Consider the following 17,717-nt stretch of genomic DNA (forward strand, 5'->3'; position numbering starts at 1 on the left):
GGGGAGATGCAATAGGTTCGCATTTGGTTTAAAAGGAAGAACAGCTGTCTCCAAATGGCAGCTGGACTGGAGAAGTTAAAGTGGCTCTGGGTTGGGGGTTGGGCGTGGGGACATCTCTCGGTCCGTATTCTCTCAAAGGAGAGAACTTAGTAGGAAAGACAGGCTGTGGGGGTTTTGTCTACTTTGTTACTGCTGTTGTTCTAGAAAAGCTAAGCAAAGCAGATACTCCAAAGAGAAACTGGGATGGGCTTCCCTAAGGGGACAAGCACCCCAGTGGGTTCTGCATTACGGGTTTGAAAGACATTTTATGACTGACTATTTATGAGGTAGGTGACATATTCATGGGCTAAGGTAAGCCATTTCGCTCCCAAATTGTGGTAGACCAGATCTCCCTTTTAGGGTATTTCTTCCCATGACCCTCTAGAAAAGCCACAAGAGTAAGAAGTCAAAACCACAATGTGAATGATGTGTATCATAAAGCCAGAGTCTTTAAGAATACACACACACACACACACACACACACACACACACACACACACACACACCCTTAGTTAGCACATATGTGGGAACTGAGTGAGTGCCCTAATTTTTAATAGGTGATCTCATGGCAACAACCTCACCACAGCCACAAAGGGGCATTCTGGTCATGAGGAAATACAGCTGCCATACACCAGCATCCTCGGCTACCTCATCTCCAACTCCTACCTTAACCAGTATCTGCCCTTTACAGGACATCCCCTGTTGACTAGACAGGAGGGCCAAGGAAGAAACCAGCCTGTCCTTCAGGCCCTACTGTGGGTAGCCATGCGCACCTTCCTGAATAGTTCTCTCTGGAAAGCTTACAGAGAAACCTGGACATGCTCCTCCTGAGTGCTGCTCTCTCGCACACACCCCTTCCCCTGGGACCCGGGTCCACCCTAAGTCGCCCATCTCCTCAGAGGCTTTCTCTGAGGCTCCTTTCTTCCTCTTGGTTCTTGGTGCCCCAGATTCCTCCCTCCTAGACCTCTCCCACCCTACCACGTGGCTTCCTCCCTCTGCCTCTCACTTCTCTTTCTGTCCTTGCATGCACCTGCTGGTGTGAGTCATCGGGATCGGTTTTGTTCAGGCCATTCTTCGATCTCTAACTGTCCAAAGCTCTCACTGCTTACAACACAGAATTCTAAACCTTTCGTTCTGTGTTCAAGGTCTCACATTCTTTTCCAGCCCCACCTTCCTCCTTGGCATACTCACCATGCCATGAGCGTGTTCCCCTCTGGATCCAGGGCACTGCCACTCCTATTTGGAATGGTCTCTTCTACCATTTGGTATCTTCAGATTCTAGGCTGAAGTCCTCCTCCTTCTGATCAGACTGATGGTGAGGAGGTCTTCTTTTGGCCTTTGGCAGCACACAGCCCAGACATTGGATCTTTTAAGACCACATTCAGGGAACTGGAGTGATGGATCAGCAGTTAAGAGCACTGGCTGGTCTTGCAGATGACTTGGGTTCAGTTCCCAGCACCTAAATGACTTCAGTTCCAGGTGGTCCAACATCCTCTTCCAGCATTCTCGAGCACCTTATGCACATTGCACGCACTCACACAGACACATACACATAAATAAAAATAACGATCACTTATAAAAGGCCACATTCAGCAGGTTCGGAGATTAACTCAGTCATAGAGGGCTTGCCCGCACACATGAGGCCATGGGCCCCACCTCCGGAACTACCAAAAAAATCTTTTTCTACAGATGCACCCAGGGTAGCAAATACCTTCCATCTTGCATATCAGTTCTTATCCATTAATACAGCACAGGGGTGCCTGAGCTCAGCGAGGAAGAACCCTTCGATCGATCGATTAGCCATGTCTGCCATGAGCTCAGGCTGGGGAGTTGTGGCATAAGTACTTCCTTGTTCCTAATTATGGAGCCCCTCGCACAACCCCTCAGTCCACTCCCTGAGAGTAGAGCCTTGCTCATGTCTGCTTTGGAGGCTGGGAGAAAACACAGCAAGGAAACAAGTGGGCTGACTAACTGGACCCTAACCAGATGAGGAGGATCTGGGCTTAAGCCCAAGACCTAAGGCGAATGCACACCTGTTTGCGCCACACTGTACCATCCTGGCTGTTTGCACACCTCCAGGGTAGAGACTGCTGTGCCTTCCACATGGCTGGGCAAAGAGGACAGCCGCTCCCGAGACTTGCACCTCTCTGCACTTTTTCCACCCTGTGTCACCCTTGATGGATGATTTATACGCTTGACGGCCTCAGCAAATGTACTTCCTTCTCTAACACGGGGGAAAAGCTTTGAGGATGCAAATGTGAGCAGAAGGCATTGTTAGAAGGATAATCTTGCGTGTACTCATCATTTCATGGGGAAAAACAATCCTGTTCCAGTAACATGTGGTTTTCAATAAATTGGCATAATAGCAGGGTTGAAAACTGTTGTCCTGGCCCATGGCTTCATCAATTATGCAAGGATTATAGAATCAACAATTCCTCTGGCTGCTCTGGAGGAAGATTCTAGATTCAATGTCAAGGAAAGTGAGCAGGGACGGTGTAATAAAGTCAGGCATGGTTACACTTGTAACCCAGTCATGAGGAGCCAGACACAGGCTTGCTAGCCAGCCCAGGCTACTTGGTGAGTTCTAGGCCAGTGAGACCCTGCTTCAAAAGAACAGAGTAGATGTGTCACCTGAGAAACAACAGCTAAGGCATGTTCTCTGACTTCCACATGCCTGCACACACATGTGTACCTGAGTGCCAGATGTGTGTATGCACTCAAGCGTGCACACACACGCACACATGCACACACACACACACACACACACACACACACACACACACACACACACCAAACAAACATGGTCACCACAGATAAGAAATGGAAGCAAAAGTGTCTAAAGGATTAAAGTGGATCACAGGCTGTATGACACCCGTCTGTAAGACTCCTGTCTTATGGAAGCCACTCACAGGCCTGCTTGAGCTCTTGGCCCACAGACGGACTCAGTTTAACAGAGTGTCTGCAGGTGCAACACAGTGCTGAGAGGGGGCCTCACATGGAAACTTGAGGTCAAAGGCTGGTGGAGAGAAGGCTCTGGAGTCAAAGGTCACTAAGGCACATAAGGAATGACAAACCCAGATTCGAACAGAAACCAAATAGTAAAGGGGGTGACGTGCAAACATCCAGGCAGTCGATTAAAAACAAAGACAACGAGTCAGGAGAAGGAGGCTCATGGGACACAGTGTCAAATTCTTCGACACTTGAGAGCAAGTCAAGAGTCAGCCTTGGGCGCTTCCATTCTCAGCTGTTACCGTGGGTATCCAGACACGGCACCAAAAAGCCACAACGTGCTGAGCAGCATGGCTTTGGGGGGATTTGGATTCTAAGTCTTTCCAAGCTGCACATGTGCAGCTTTGGACAAGCTTCAGCCTTTATGATACTCCCTTTCCTCCTTGGTAGAGAAAATGTTATGTTGTTTTGATTTTTACTTAGTTTTACATTTCTATTTTATTTTTCGGTGTGAGTGTTTCACCTGCATAGATGTCTGCCCACCACTTCCATGCCTTTGTGGAGGTCAGAAAAGAATGCTGGATCCCCTGGAACTGGAGTTACTGATGGTTGTAAGCCACCGTGTAGGTGCTGGGAATTGAACCCAGGTCCTCTGGAAAAGCAGCCAGTGCTTTTAACTGCTAAGCCATTTCTCTAGCCCCCATTTTTACTTATTAATACTAAACATAGCATTGGGCTGGTGAGATGGCTCAGCAGGTACACGAGACTTGAGTTCCATCCCAGGGATTGACACAGTGGACAGAGTGAACAGACTCTGTGAGTGGTCCTCTCACCTCCACACACACACTGTGTGCACTCCCGCAACCCCACACAAATAGATCTATAAATGTGACTTTAAAAGTTAAACAATGTAGAATACAGAAAATATTGCCTGTGAGGCAGGTGGAAATTGAATGTAATGAAGTTGTGTTCTATTTGCAGTGTCCCCCACACAGGGATTTTTAAGGAGGCGGCAGCCATATTGCCTTTTCCTGCTCTGTGAATGGGTTCCAATTAATGCAGGAATCACCTCTGAGGAGAAATATCTCTGGGCAGTATCTTCTCTTATTGTGGCTCCTGGTCCCATTTGTTTGTTTGGTTTTTGAGACAGGGTCATTCTATGTAGACCAGGCTGGTTTTGAACTTGTCTTATAGCTTGCATCTCCTAGGTGCTGGGATTCCTCACGTGCAAGGCCATGCTTGGCTCTGTTTTTGGTTCTGTCTCTTCTCAGAATGGCGGGGCCCAGCCCTCCTCAACCTCCTCGTCCACCTGGGCCTCACCATCACTCACGTGCAGACTCAAATGCTCTCTGGATACAAACTTTCAGCCACTGTCTTGCCCCAGAATGCTCCTCTCTAGTGTCTCTGTCTATCAAGCCTCCACTCATGCTTTGGGGTGCCTAGTCCAAAGTCAGGTTCTCTGGGCATCTTCCTGCATGGCTCTTTTATCCCTCACCTCCCCTTCCCTGGGTGCTGTGATTCCAGTGACCTCCCTCTGCTGCTAACTTCACTGGAGAGACCTCCCTCTCCCCATCCCTGTCATCACACAGGTGCAGACCATGTGTGAGGACAGAGACAGGCAACTGCCATGGCTGCTGACACAGAAGATGCCCTTCATAGTGGATGATGACTGGCCAGATGAATGAGGGAATGGCCGGACTAGGAACACAGAGGTGGGACATCTCCCTGTCCCGCAGCTGGCTTCTCCTTACATCTTCCCATAGCCTTGGGAAGATGCTGTCTGCTGCCAGCAGAGAAGCACGTGGCCAGGCTAGCCTACAGTCACATACCTGGGTCCAAATCCTAGCTGGTATCTCATCCACCACATTGAGTTCAGATTTACCACTCCGTGCCTCAGTTTCCTCTTCTGAAAAGCAGGCGGAATGATGGCACTTTGCTTATGAGGTAGTGAGGTTTAAAGAAACCCCTCTGGCAGAATGCTCAGACCTGGAGCTGACACCTGAGTGGGGCACACACAGATTTAATTAATTATTAATAATTCAGACTTTGGCTTAAGAAGGCTCTCTTGACACTCAAGTTCTTATGGACATAACTTAGTCCCTTCCTCACTCGGTAACCCTCTGCCATGGTCTTAATACTTTCTAACCAAAATTGCCTTTGGTGACTCGGCTTATCTAGATCTGTGTCTACTGAGACTGTCCTCCCTATGAGGACATTGACTTGAAGATATTGTCACTACTGCTTCTTGGCCCCCAGAGATGTAGTTGGTGCTGAGCGACGGCCACACTACTGCTTCTTGGCCCCCAGAGATGTAGTTGGTGCTGAGCGACGGCCAGATGGATGACTGAGCACAGAGACAGGGCTGTCCCTCTCTAGTTGTGCCACCCGCTTGCCACTGACAGAGCGTTACCTACCCCACCCCTACCCTGCTCCTAGTCTGCTGTGTTAGGTATTGGCTAGGGGCTAGGTATAGTATAAACTACACCATCTGTCTATCTGTGAGTCTGTCTGTCTACCTAGGCAAGGTCTCAACCAATAGACCATTGGTTCTCAACCTTCCTAATACTGACCCTTTAATACAGTTCCTCATGATGTATAATCATAAAATCATTTCATAACTAATCTTGCTATAGTTATGAATTGTAATGTAAATATCTGACACGCAGGATATCTGACACGTGACCCCAAAGGGGTCATGATCCCAGGTTGAGAAACACTGGCCTAGACTGTCCTCAGACACACTATGTAGCCAAAGATGGCCTTGAGCTCCTAATCCTCCTACCTCCACCTCCCAAGCGTTAGGATCAAAGGTGTATGCCATCCCTGGCTCCTGTAGTGTTGATTGAACCCAGGGCTTCATGCATGTTAGACAAACGCTCCACCAACTGGGCCACATTCCCAGCCTCCAAAACTAGCCTTTTTAGGTTTAAAAATAACCTCCAAGAGAAAATAGAGTAGGAAGAGGTGAGTACCGAGAGAAGGGGATTTGGGACACAGGCTTGGAATACACAGAAGAGGAGGTCGCCATGGAAACACTGCTTGGCGCCAGGACGAGGCGACCAGCTGTGTCTTCAAAGTGAAGCTCTGCTCAGCAGTTTGAAACACACACCTCTTTCACTGGGACCCTGTGGACTCACTCCGGAGCAGCCAGGCTGATCTCCCTTGCCTGTGTTCTAGGGTCTACCTCAATCTGGGGTACCACATAAGGTGCAAGTACCATTCACATCAGTGGCACCCTGGGAGGCTTCTTAGACATGCAGGTTCCCCAGATTCCACCTGAGCCCGGGACCTGGGAATCTGAGTTGTACATTCCTCTGTGTGAGTGATGTCTGCCAGCTAGCTCCTCCAACAGTCCTGTCCCCCTGACTGCAGGCTATGCGGGGGTGGGGGGTGGGGGTGGGTAGAGAGTAGAGTAAAACTCTAAAGTGCTAGTCTAGGTTGAAAGGAGCCCCCACTGCTCTCTACTCGACCATGATTTTGAACAAGGAACTAGTATCTATCAGTAGGATGGCGTTGATCTCACAGAACTTCCTTTACGGAGATTTAGAGGGCGCAGGGAATTGCATGGGGGCAATGCAGGGCATAGGCAGGCAGAACCATGGTGTGGAAAAGGCTGTAAGCCTGAGTTTAGAGAAACCAAGGTCCTCCTCAGACTGGAATAGTCTGCTTTCACAATGTTTAGCCACTGAACTGGGGAGAAGGAGGGCTATTTGTTACAGAGCTTGTCCGTAGTCTTCCCTGACCAAATTAAGTTCCCAGGAGAGCAAGACCATTCTGACTACAAATTTAGCCTGTAGGAGGTAGCCTTCCCCTGGGGAGATGGTGATTATGTACATGCACACTTGTGTGCATGTATATGTGTGTGCATGTGTATACTTGTGTATGTGTGAATGTAGAGGCCAGAGATCAACCTTGGGTGTCTTTCTTCGTACTTTTTGAGTCAGAGTCTGGAGCTCACTGATTCAACTAAACTCTCTGGCCAGTGAACCTAGGGAATCTGTGTGTCTCCATCCCCTGAATGCCATGGTCACAGGTGTGTGCTATCATATCATCACATGCTATTGATGTGGGCACTGGGGATCTGAACTCAGGTTCTCTTGCTTGCGCACTAAGCCCTTTACTGACTGATCCATCTCTCCAGTCCCCTGAAATGTTACTTTAAAAAAGATGTCCCAGCACAAAACCCCAAATTAATAACCAGCAGGGTTGCTGCGCACCTCGTCTGTCACATCACAGACCGCTAGCTCCGTAATTAACTTCTGCTTTCCCAACACAAACCTCACCTGGGAGGGCATCTGTCTCTTCTCCTGGAACCCTCACGCTCAGGTGAGGCCCGGCCTGAGGTGAGGCTCCATCAATATTTGCTCATTAGATGCAGGTCCAGGTCCAGGTCCTCCCGCCCTGCCCCCCAAGCCATCTGTCAGCCTGCAACAGCTGATATAGACAGAGCCGGAGGCTTCCAGACCGCACTTCCTTAGGAAGCCAGAGCCAGGAAGGCAGGGCTGAGGTGGGGAGGAGGGAAGCAGGGCTGGCACACAGCAGAGCGGCCTCCACTTAGCACCCAGGGTGGCAGCTGGGGCTGCAGGGGTCACCTTCAACCCCAAAGCTCCAAAGACAGTGTAGGGGAAAACAGGAGGAAGAACAGAAATTCACATCAGGCTTCTGTCCAGGGCTCAGGATCCCCTAAGAGATATGGGCTTTTCACATTTTTTTTTTCCAAAAGAAAAAAAAATGTAGATGTCATTTATGGAGGAATCTTACTATAGCCTTGGCTGGCCTCCAACTGTGATCCTCCTGCCTCTGCCTCCTGAGTACTAGAGTTACAGGTGTGAACACCTATGCCAGCTTCAATTTATATGTGTGTGTATGTATGCATATATGTGTTTGTATATATGTGTGTATGTGTGTATGTGTGTGTTATGTATATGTATTTGTTTGTATGCATGTGAATGTATGTATGTATCGGGTTGTTTGGTTTTTTTGGGTTTTGTTTTGTTTTGTTTTTGCTTTTGCTTTTGTTTTTTGTTTGTTTTTCAAGACAGAGTTTCTCTGTGTAGCCTTGGCTGTCCTGGAAATCATTGTGTAAACCAGGCTGACCTCAACTCGAGGCACTCCTCCTGCCTCTGCCTCCCAGCTGCTGTGATTACAGGCACATAGGGTACCATCATGCCTGACCACCACACCAGGCTCACTTTGCTTTATTGTGCTAAAAACACATGACATGAAATCTGCCACGTGTTGTGTGCATATATAAGTCTGTGGCATCAGATACCCTCATAATGCTGGACAGCATCCCAGCATTTTAGCACCACTTTACTTCTGTAAAACTGGTACTCTATCTCCTTTCAACAGTACCTCCATCCCCTCTGCCCAGCTACCACCCTTCTGCATCCTCCCCATGATATTCTGACTACCCAGAGCCTCTCAGATTTGTCTATAGCTAGTGTCTTTCAGTTATAGTGGTGTTCTCTAGGTTTGTGCAGATAGTAACACATCAGATTTCCTTCTCTTTTAAGGCTGAATAGTATTTCAATGCATATGCTACAGCTTTCTTTTTTTTTCTCTCCCTCCTTCTCTCTATTCCTCAGACAGGAACTTGGAGGTAGGATCTTAAGCAGAAGATATGGAGGAATGCTGATTACTGGCTGGCTCCCCATGGTTTGTTCAACTTGTATTCTTATATAGCTCAGAACTACCTGCTCAGGGATGGCACCGCCCACAGTGGTCTGGCCACCCCGACCCCATCCTAAATGAAAAAAATTCCTAGCAGACTTGCCTACAGGCCAGTCTTATGAAGGCCATTTCTCAACTGAGGTTCCCTCTACCTAGATGATCCAGTTTACGTCAAGTGGACAGAAACTACCCAGCATGCCTTGCTTAGGTGGTCAATTATGATTCCTCTTTGGAGACCATAAAAGTCCTTTCCCTGCTTTCGGATGGAGTGATTTGGGCTTTTGACATTGACTTTCCCCATAGAGTTCCAGCTCTCTGCACACCCTAGTTGCTTTTGAGTGGACGATTCAGTCCTGTGGCAGGAGGCTTCCAGTAAGAGGCTAACAACCTGGGATTCAGGTGAGCTCCTCTGTGGGGTCTATCCTGAATGTGTGTCTTTCCTGTCTGGTTCCACACGGACAGACAGACATCCATGCCTATCTGCTGAACAGTAGCCCCTCTGAACACCTTTCCAGACTTGGCATTGGCACCCACTGTCTCAAGTCCTGTCCTAGGCTTCAGGGACAGGGAGACCAGAAGTCTTGGTCCTGAGTGTCACCTCTCCACCTTCACCTGCTTGCAGGTGTGCCTGCAGGGCCTGCTCCTCAACATCTTCTTCCTCCCAGACATTCTTCTTCCCTACACAGACCCCTCTCCCAGGATCCCTCCATTTGCCCTCAACCTCTTTTCTATGACTTGGGAACTAAGGTTTCAGCTATTTGACAAGCAATAGGAAGATGAGATTTTTTATTTTTTACATTTCATTTGTTTGTGTGTATGTATGGGACACACATGCCATGGTGCATGTGTGAGGTCAGGAGAAAGCCCATGAGAGTCAACTCTTTCCTTCCATCATGTGGGTTCTGAGGACTGAACTCAGCAAACAGCTTTACCCAGTGAGCCATCTCAATGGCCCTGAAAACAGGGTCCTGAAATGCAGAACAAGGCGGTTGTTGGTGCTTTTGTGTCCTGGAGACTTGAGTTACTGACAGCAGTTCTTCTTCCAGCTCGGACCACTAATCATTCTTGCAAAAGACCAGTTTGCTCTCAGGATAAACATCAGTACCAAGTGTGGAAACACGGAGATTCCCGGGGGACAGAGTCCTGCCCAAGGCTGAGCAGACGCTGGGCTGATGACCTCTGAGGGTCTTATCTGCAGTGCTGGGCATCTGTTTGTGCTCTGGGTTGCAAGGCAGAAATTTCCAACTCAAAGCAGCTCCAAGAGTAGGAAGAGCATCACTTGTGAGCTTGCTGAGGTGGCCACAGGGTGGGTGGCCTTGGTGGCCAAGTTGTAGTAACATCAGAGACACAGGTTATGTGGCCTTGCACCCTCAGTGCATGGTGTAGCCTTTGTCCTAACCCTGACTCACCTTGCAGTCACAAGACAGGGCCGTGTGCTTTCTGCCTAGCGGGGATGCATTCTGTCTGGTGGAGAACACGCCTACCATGGCATCTGGGCTAGCTTCCCTAGGACAGGTGCCCTCCATCTCCAGAATAGGAAAAGTCACCAAGATAATTCCATGGGTAGGAGTATCAGAGCAAGCAATCACACCCCAAGGCTGAGGATGGCCCTAGACAACCAGGTAATACGTATGTAGACGTGGATGGAGGGGAGTCAGGATGGGTGCCTATCTTTTTGCTTCAGGGTAGGCAGGAAAGCAGACCCTGGCACTGTGAAAGGCCCCATGGAGGACCTCATTCATTCCTGGAGCTGGCAATGAGTCCCCCACCAAAACCACAAGCTCAGCCAGCTATGAATCAAACCCAAGAACTGAACTCAGACCTTCTATGAAACAATTGAGCTGGAATGAAATCCAATTTGACATGGACACACTCCCCAGGCCACCCAAATAGCCTCACTTCTGGTCCCAGTGTGTGGCAGACAGGGTGGCTCTGAGTCAAGGATAGCTGAGCAGTCTCTTGGAACTTAGTCTTCGGGGCTGAGGAACAAGGTAGAACATCTGAGGCTGGATCGGGGTGGTGCAATTGCTATTTTATCAATAGCAGTGGCCACATGACAGCTGATACCAACAGGTAAATGATATTGAGATCTGGTCTAAGTCGCTAGTGCAATGGTTCTCAACCTGTGGGTCGCAACCCCTTTGGGGGGGGCTGTCAAGTGACCCTTTCACAGGGGTTGCCTAAGGTTATCAGAAAACACAGATATTTATATTACAATCCATCACAGTAACAAAATTAAAGTTATGAAGTGGAAACAAAAATAGCTTTATGGTTGGGGTCACCACAACATGAGGAATTGTATTAGAAGGTGGCAGCATTAGGACTGTTGAGAACCGGTGATTTAGTGGCTCCGTGTGGTGCTGAGGGTTTCCGAGGCTCAGTGAAATAGTAAAACAAATGGAACCCACACTTAGGTGAGATCTAAGAGGTGGCTCCCTACTACTAGGTGTCAGGGGACATGGTCCTTCTGCCTTCTCCACACTTCCCTCCTTCGAGGTCAAGGTCAAGCCTGGCTCCAGCTCTCTCATTGCCTGTGGGTCACATGCTGCTGCCCTGCCCTTGACCTGAAGTCTGCTGCAGTGATGATTCCTCCCCAGTCAGATGGGCTCATTCACTACTTCTGCTGTTTGGGAATCTCCCCGAAGGACAGTGTCACCTACCTCTTTATGACCTGAAGCACAGCTCAGATGTGTCATTTAAGGCGACAGAGAGGCAAATGGCCTGCCCAAAGCGGCCCAGCTCTGATTCTAGAATCAGGAGTGAGGCAAGGCCCAGTTGCTACACTCATGGGTCTGACACCCTAGGGCAGGGGACAGATCACAGTCGGGCCACCAACAGCTAAATTGTAACAGGGGAGAGGCCAGAGCCAAAGACTGGATGTGGGGGGTGTAGTTTAGATGGGCGATGGGTGGGTTGGAGATGGACTATTGGGCCTTAGAAGAGGGATGGACAGATTTGGGCAGTGTGAGAGCCCAGTGGGTGAGGCAAAGGCAGGCTCTTACAGGTCACCACAGGGAGTCTGGGTTTTATAGACTGGGGTTTGGCACATCTCAGCCAGTGGAAGGGGATGAAAAGATGCAGGAGAGAGAGAGAGAGAGAGAGAGAGAGAGAGAGAGAGAGAGAGAGAGAGAGAGAACAAAGGAGGGTGTATGAAAGAAGCATGATGACACCCAGGGATGGACGGGTGAAGGAATGGGGGGGAGGGTGAATGATGGAGTATGACACGCCCCCCCCCCCCCACACACACATGTGTACTCTCAAGTGTGGTTGGAAGTGACATTTTCTCTTTCCAAGCTATGCTCTCTGGGGAAGAATGTAAGCAGACCCTGCCTCCTACAAGAAGTCAGGCCCCCTGTTTCTCCTTCTTGGGGTTGAGATGGTCCCTACCACACCCTTCTGCTCACACCACCTAATCCGTTCTATTCACATTTGTAGTTCAACGTTAAAAAGTCAACGGAGCCTGTCCAGCCTCGACCTCTTCTTAAGTTCCCAGACATCTACGGTCCCCGGCCAGCTGTGACAGCCCCAGAAGTCATCAACTACGCAGACTACACTCTGGGGACCACAGAGGAGTCCGCTGCACCTGCCAGCCCCCAGGCCCAGAGTGACAATCGCCTCAAGAGGCAGGTCACAGAGGAGCTGTTCATCCTTCCTCAGAATGGTAGGGTTCCCTGCCCCTGGAGGGTAGCATAGGGGATAGGGAGGGGCTTGCCAGTGTCTTCTGATATGGTGTGTGACTTGCCAAGGCTGCCCAGAGCCCTGGTGTGGTACGGTAGGTGGGCCTGTTGTCTGGCACCCAGCTTTTCTGTGAGAACTGAGGAGTCTCCTTCAGCTCTTACTGTGTGATTACATAAGGGATTTTAAAAAACCAAGGTTAGAATCAAGCTTCTCTGCCTTTTACATGCTTACTGTGTGGCATTGGGCATGCTAAGTTCCTCTGGGACATCATCCTCATCGATGAAGTGGGATCATATTATCCCTATGAAGGCCACTGTCAAATGTATATAAATGACTCAAATGAAATGCTGGAAGCAGGACTTGGCACAAAGCATCAAAACACATGGCTATTGATACTGTGTCTATTCTCCTTTCTGTGAGCATCAGCCTTTAGAAGGCAGCACCCATAGGTGGCCAGCATGGTGCATCCAGGGGGATTGCAGGGGAGCTGAGACACGGGCCTTAATCCACAGGAATAGAGAAGATTCCAAGAGAGATGATCCTAAGGCTAAGAAGGCGGCCAGTCCTGTGGTCCAGGCGTGCTGCATGTGGCAATGCAGGAAGCGGCAGCTTTGGCAATGACCTGGGTTCATGTGGATTCCTGTGGGCCAGTGGGCGGTGGCCTCCCGCAGGGGGCCAGCGGTGTACATTAGCCTGGCTTTTAGGAACCACTTCAATCTGCCCTGCAAATGGGCGATCCTCTTGGCTGTCAGTATCCAGGCTCTCCTGCCCACATTTTAAGTAGATTCAAAACTGAAGCCTTGAGAGTGGAAAGGCAGGCAAGACTGAGGGGAATGAGTACTCGTGGGGGTGGTTCCCACAGTTGGAGCCTCTCTTAGGAGCCCCTGCTTGCTCGATGCTTGGATGGAACCAGGGCGGAGCTCTTCACCCAGGGAAACAGCTCCTGGCTGCAAATAATTCGGCACACATGGGCTCCTTCCTTCCTTTTCCTTCCCATTCCATAGGGCAACAGCCTGGTTCTGATCCACAGACAGCTAGCAAGCAGCATTGGCCGCTTCAGCCAACATCCCCATGATGCACTGAGTATGTTTGACTCCCCCAGCCCTGCCCTCCCTCACCATAGTACTCAGCACCCCATGTCGGAGGAAGAGTCCATCCCTGCCACTCACATGGCACCGTCCCTTGGTCACTCAGGAAAGGTGGCTGCAGAGTGAGCTTGCGGATGCTGCCCCTGAACAGAAGATGGTCAGGGATAGGAGGTGTCAGATGAGTGGGCTTTGGGTCTGGGTTCTCAGGCTGAGGCTGTCTGCGCACTGAGAACTCTAGGTACTACTAAGTCCCTTCTCACCCAGTCTGCTGTGGTGTCCTCGGGATGGCTTTGGGAGCCAAGTGCATCTTGCACACACAGGCATCTTGGCCAATCTGTTCCCCAGAGGACGGTTTATAGCAAGAATCTAATAATGAGCCCTTGGGGACATTAATGGCCCTCTGGATTCCTGCCCTCTGATTCATGCTGAGGCTCCATGGTTCATTTCTGGTTGCGTACAGTGTCATCTGCGGCAGCCACTGCGGCCTCTTAATTCTCCTTTTAGGCTTGACCAGTGAGACTCTTTCATCCATTAGGCTCCAGCTCAAGGGCGGAGCCAGAAGTACTGACAGTTTATTGGCAGCTTTAGGACCTTCTTGATTAATGATAAGGTCCTCCTTCACTCAGCAATTGTTGCGAGCATATAAGTTAAAGTCAAAGCCACCATCCTTGCCAGTGGCATCTACCCTGGAGTTGTTCTTTCCTGCTGTCTCCACCTGTTTATTCCTGTGGGATTTGCCCACAATTCCATTCTCCACCAGAACCACCAAACAGGCTGTGACAGCTCTCCTTGTGGAAAGCCCACTACAGACCAAACAGAGCTGAGAGCATCCCCTAACTGACACCCAGCTACTACTATATGGCAGTGTAACTATGGCACCAAAGCCCACAGATTGACCACTGGACTCCAAGGATCCCTTGAGGTGCAATGCCTATAGCCTCGTCTGGGGACAGTTTCGGGCTTAGGTCCATGACTTAGATGGCAGAGATGACATGATATGATCAGGGAAACAGAACCCCAACATGATGACTGTGGTCACTCTGTCTGTCTCCCAGGTGTGGTGGAGGATGTCTGTGTCATGGAGACCTGGAACCCAGAGAAGGCTGCTAGCTGGAACCAGGCACCCAAACTCCACTTTCGCTTGGACTACGATCAGAAGAAGGCTGAGTTATTTGTGACTAGCCTGGAAGGTACTGCTTTGTGTGATTGGCAGGGACTCGTGTATGCCCTGCCGGTGGGATGGGAGGGTCTGCAGCTGGAGAGAGCAAGGTTAGCACTGGGACAAACAATTCCTCATGCACAATGCTCGAACACGGAGATTCTTCTGCCTCCCTCCTATAACCATGCAAATTGGAGGTTTCTGGCTGGCAGATGTCTTTCCTCTGCATGGTGACTCAAGGACGCGTCCCTTCCACCTGTAGTTCTATAAGCTCCCCAGGCCTCCTGCTAGCTGCTTCTAGTGGATAAGACGGGAGCTAGGAGAGGGCACAGCCATCCCGTAACAGCCTTAATGGACACAGCACGAGCCACTTCTACTCACATCCCATTGGTTGGAACCGCCTCACTTGGCCACACTTCCTTACAGGGAATCCTAGGAAATGTGGCCTGGCAGGCTGCCTAAGAGGATGGGGAGACAAGTGATTGATGAACAGCTAGCAGCCATGGCTGGCAATGCCTTTGACATTGAACAGGGGTTTGTACTAGGCAAAGACAGTCTTTCAAAGGTCAGGAACATTTCTGAGAACTTTCCCAAGAATCGGGTAGTTTGTCCTGGGGACTGCTACGCAGACAGTACACCTTACCGCCAACAAAACTAAAACTTTGGAAAGAAATGAGAGCTCGTGATGGAGTCAGCTGTGTGGTGTGTCTGTTCCTGATTTCTTTTGTGTCTGTGTTAGCCAACTTTCTATCACTGTGACAAAATACCTGAGGTGGGGGGGACTTAAAAGGAGGCAAGCTTTGTTCTGGCTCACAGTGTCAGCAGTGTCGTTCTGTCCATAGTTGGCCTTGTTGCCTTTGGGCCTGTGGTGAGCAGAGCATCACAGTAGGCATAACCCCGTGGCAGAGAGCACACACTGAGCAAAGTCACTCACCTTACAGTGACAAGGAAGCGTGGGGTGGGCAGAGTCCCAATATCCTCTTCAAGGATGTGCCCAGTGACTGATTCTCTTCCACTGCTTCCCACCTCCTTAGCCAAGCTTCAGCCCAGCCTCTGCAGTACATTTTAAGATCCAAACCTGCATCAGTTACTTGTCTCCTTGCTGTGGGAAAATACCCTGACAAGGGTAATTTAAAAGAAAGGGTTCATTTTGGCTCACAGTTCGAGGATCTGTGTCCATCACCTACCGTGGTGGAGAAGCCATGGCAGCCGGGGCTTGAGGGAGCCGGTCACATTGTGTCTACAGACAGGAAGCAGAGAGTGAGGAACTCTGGGGCTCAGTGTTTTCTTCAGCCTAGCATCTCAGCCCTGGGGTGCCTCCCACAATTAGGGCGGGTCTTCCGGATCTTCCCGATCTAAAAGCTCCCTCTGGGACATGCCCAGAGGTTTGTTGCCAAGTTGACAAAGCTAACTATCACATACCATATATCAGTCTTGTGTTGAACTTGGTCCTGGGGATGGAAATCAGGACTTCAAACATACTAAGTGTTCTACCTCTGAGCTTTCCCTCAGCCCCTGGTTTCCTTTCTTGGGTGAGAATTTTCCCTTTTTACAGTTGTTTAAGATGTTTAAACACTTCCGTGTACTTTAGTACATCTGGCCCTCAGGGAAGTACCATTTTACAGGTTAGGAAACTGAGTTCTAGCCTCTCCTCTGAGGGGTCCAGGTTACTCTGATAGCTGGTAACCCGGCCAGGTTTAAACAGCCCCTTGAAGCTCAGCAGGAAGCTGTTGTCTGTTGGGATGTTGGGTCCTCAGGCCTCATTTGTGGAGACAGAGCTCACTCAGCATCTCTCTATGACATGTTAGCTTGCACACCGAAGAGACCGTCACCAGAGTGTCTCGGAGAAGACCTGCAGGACACATCCACGCCGTGACACCGTAGAAACACTTGTCAGCAGGGGAGGAGCTCTGTGGTGCAGAGTGGGCACGCTGTGGGAGACCCAGATTCCTTTCCTGGTGAGGTTAAAGACCAAAGCCAGCCGGACTAGCCAAATGCCTGCTAAGGGACTCGTACAAGTGCTATAGTTGAATTCCTAACTGTCCCCAAAGGTGCACATGGCTAACACTTGCTCCTCACCCCGTTGGCCTCTTTCTCACCCTCATTTGTTTCCTGGCCATGACACCAATTGTTCTGCTTGGTCATGTGATTCCTCCATGACCTACTGCCTCACAAAGTAATGTAGCCACTGCTCTCATGAACCTAGAGGTTCTGAACCATGAGTCCAAGTAAACCTTTTCACTTTATAAGTTGATTCTCTTGGGTATTTGTTAATAGTGTCAGAAAGCTGACTAACATAATCCACAGTGTGACGCATTCCAAACATCAAGGTCGAGAATCGGAAGCTACATTCATGAGGTGGCAGCAGCAGCCTGATGATTCAGATCACAAGTGACTGTGTGGTAAATATTTAAAATACAGAAACAAATGAGTCACAGCATTGGTAGCTATCGTAACAAAAGCTCTTCAGGGCCTTGGCACCAATGGGGGCAGAGATCTCTGAATCTGGAGGTCAGAAGGGTCCTAGAAAGTGCCTCCTCTTGTCCCTATTATCCAATGAAAACTCATCCCCACCCCCATGATGTCCTATTTTGAAAAGTTTCCCTACAAGACAGTTGCACAGAGATGGAACGTAGTGGTCACCCCAGGGTCCTGCAGATATCCAAGGTCACCAGTGTTCTGTAGTCCTGTCTGAAGTCCCAGGTCTGTCTTGTTTTGTCCTTGCTTGCAGCTGTCACCAGTGACCATGAAGGGGGCTGTGACTGCTACATCCAAGGCAGTGTGGCTGTCAAGACCGGTTCTGTGGAGGCCCAGACGGCTCTGAAGAAACGGCAGCTGCACACCACCTGGGAGGAGGGCTTAGCCCTGCCCCTGGGTGAGGATGAGCTGCCCACAGCCACCCTGATGCTCACCCTGCGGACCTGTGACCGCTTCTCCCGCCACAGTGTGATTGGGGAACTCTGCCTGGGCCTGGATGGAGCATCTGTGCCCCTGGGGGCGGCGCAGTGGGGTGAGCTGAAGACCACAGCAAAGGTAGGGGTTTTCAGACCCCAGAGCAAGAGCGGGCTCATCGAGGGTGGGAGCAGAACGCTAAGATGGTGAAACAAGGCTCAGAGACATTCTCAGCTCAC

The 17,717-nt window shown here is 49.9% G+C and overlaps 1 protein-coding gene across 1 annotated transcript in view; it reads left to right on the plus strand.

Moving 5' to 3' along the window:
* Nucleotides 1-17,717, plus strand: part of Syt13 (synaptotagmin 13) — a 39,445-nt gene that overhangs the window by 14,155 nt on the left and 7,573 nt on the right. The window contains exons 2-4 of the mRNA XM_059259442.1: nucleotides 12,097-12,322; nucleotides 14,483-14,617; nucleotides 17,318-17,619. Of these exons, the coding sequence (XP_059115425.1) occupies nucleotides 12,097-12,322; nucleotides 14,483-14,617; nucleotides 17,318-17,619 (663 nt within the window). The remainder of the gene's footprint in view (nucleotides 1-12,096; nucleotides 12,323-14,482; nucleotides 14,618-17,317; nucleotides 17,620-17,717) is intronic.

Source organism: Peromyscus eremicus, chromosome 4 (assembly GCF_949786415.1).
Source record: "Peromyscus eremicus chromosome 4, PerEre_H2_v1, whole genome shotgun sequence".
NCBI classification, from domain to species: domain Eukaryota; kingdom Metazoa; phylum Chordata; class Mammalia; order Rodentia; family Cricetidae; genus Peromyscus; species Peromyscus eremicus.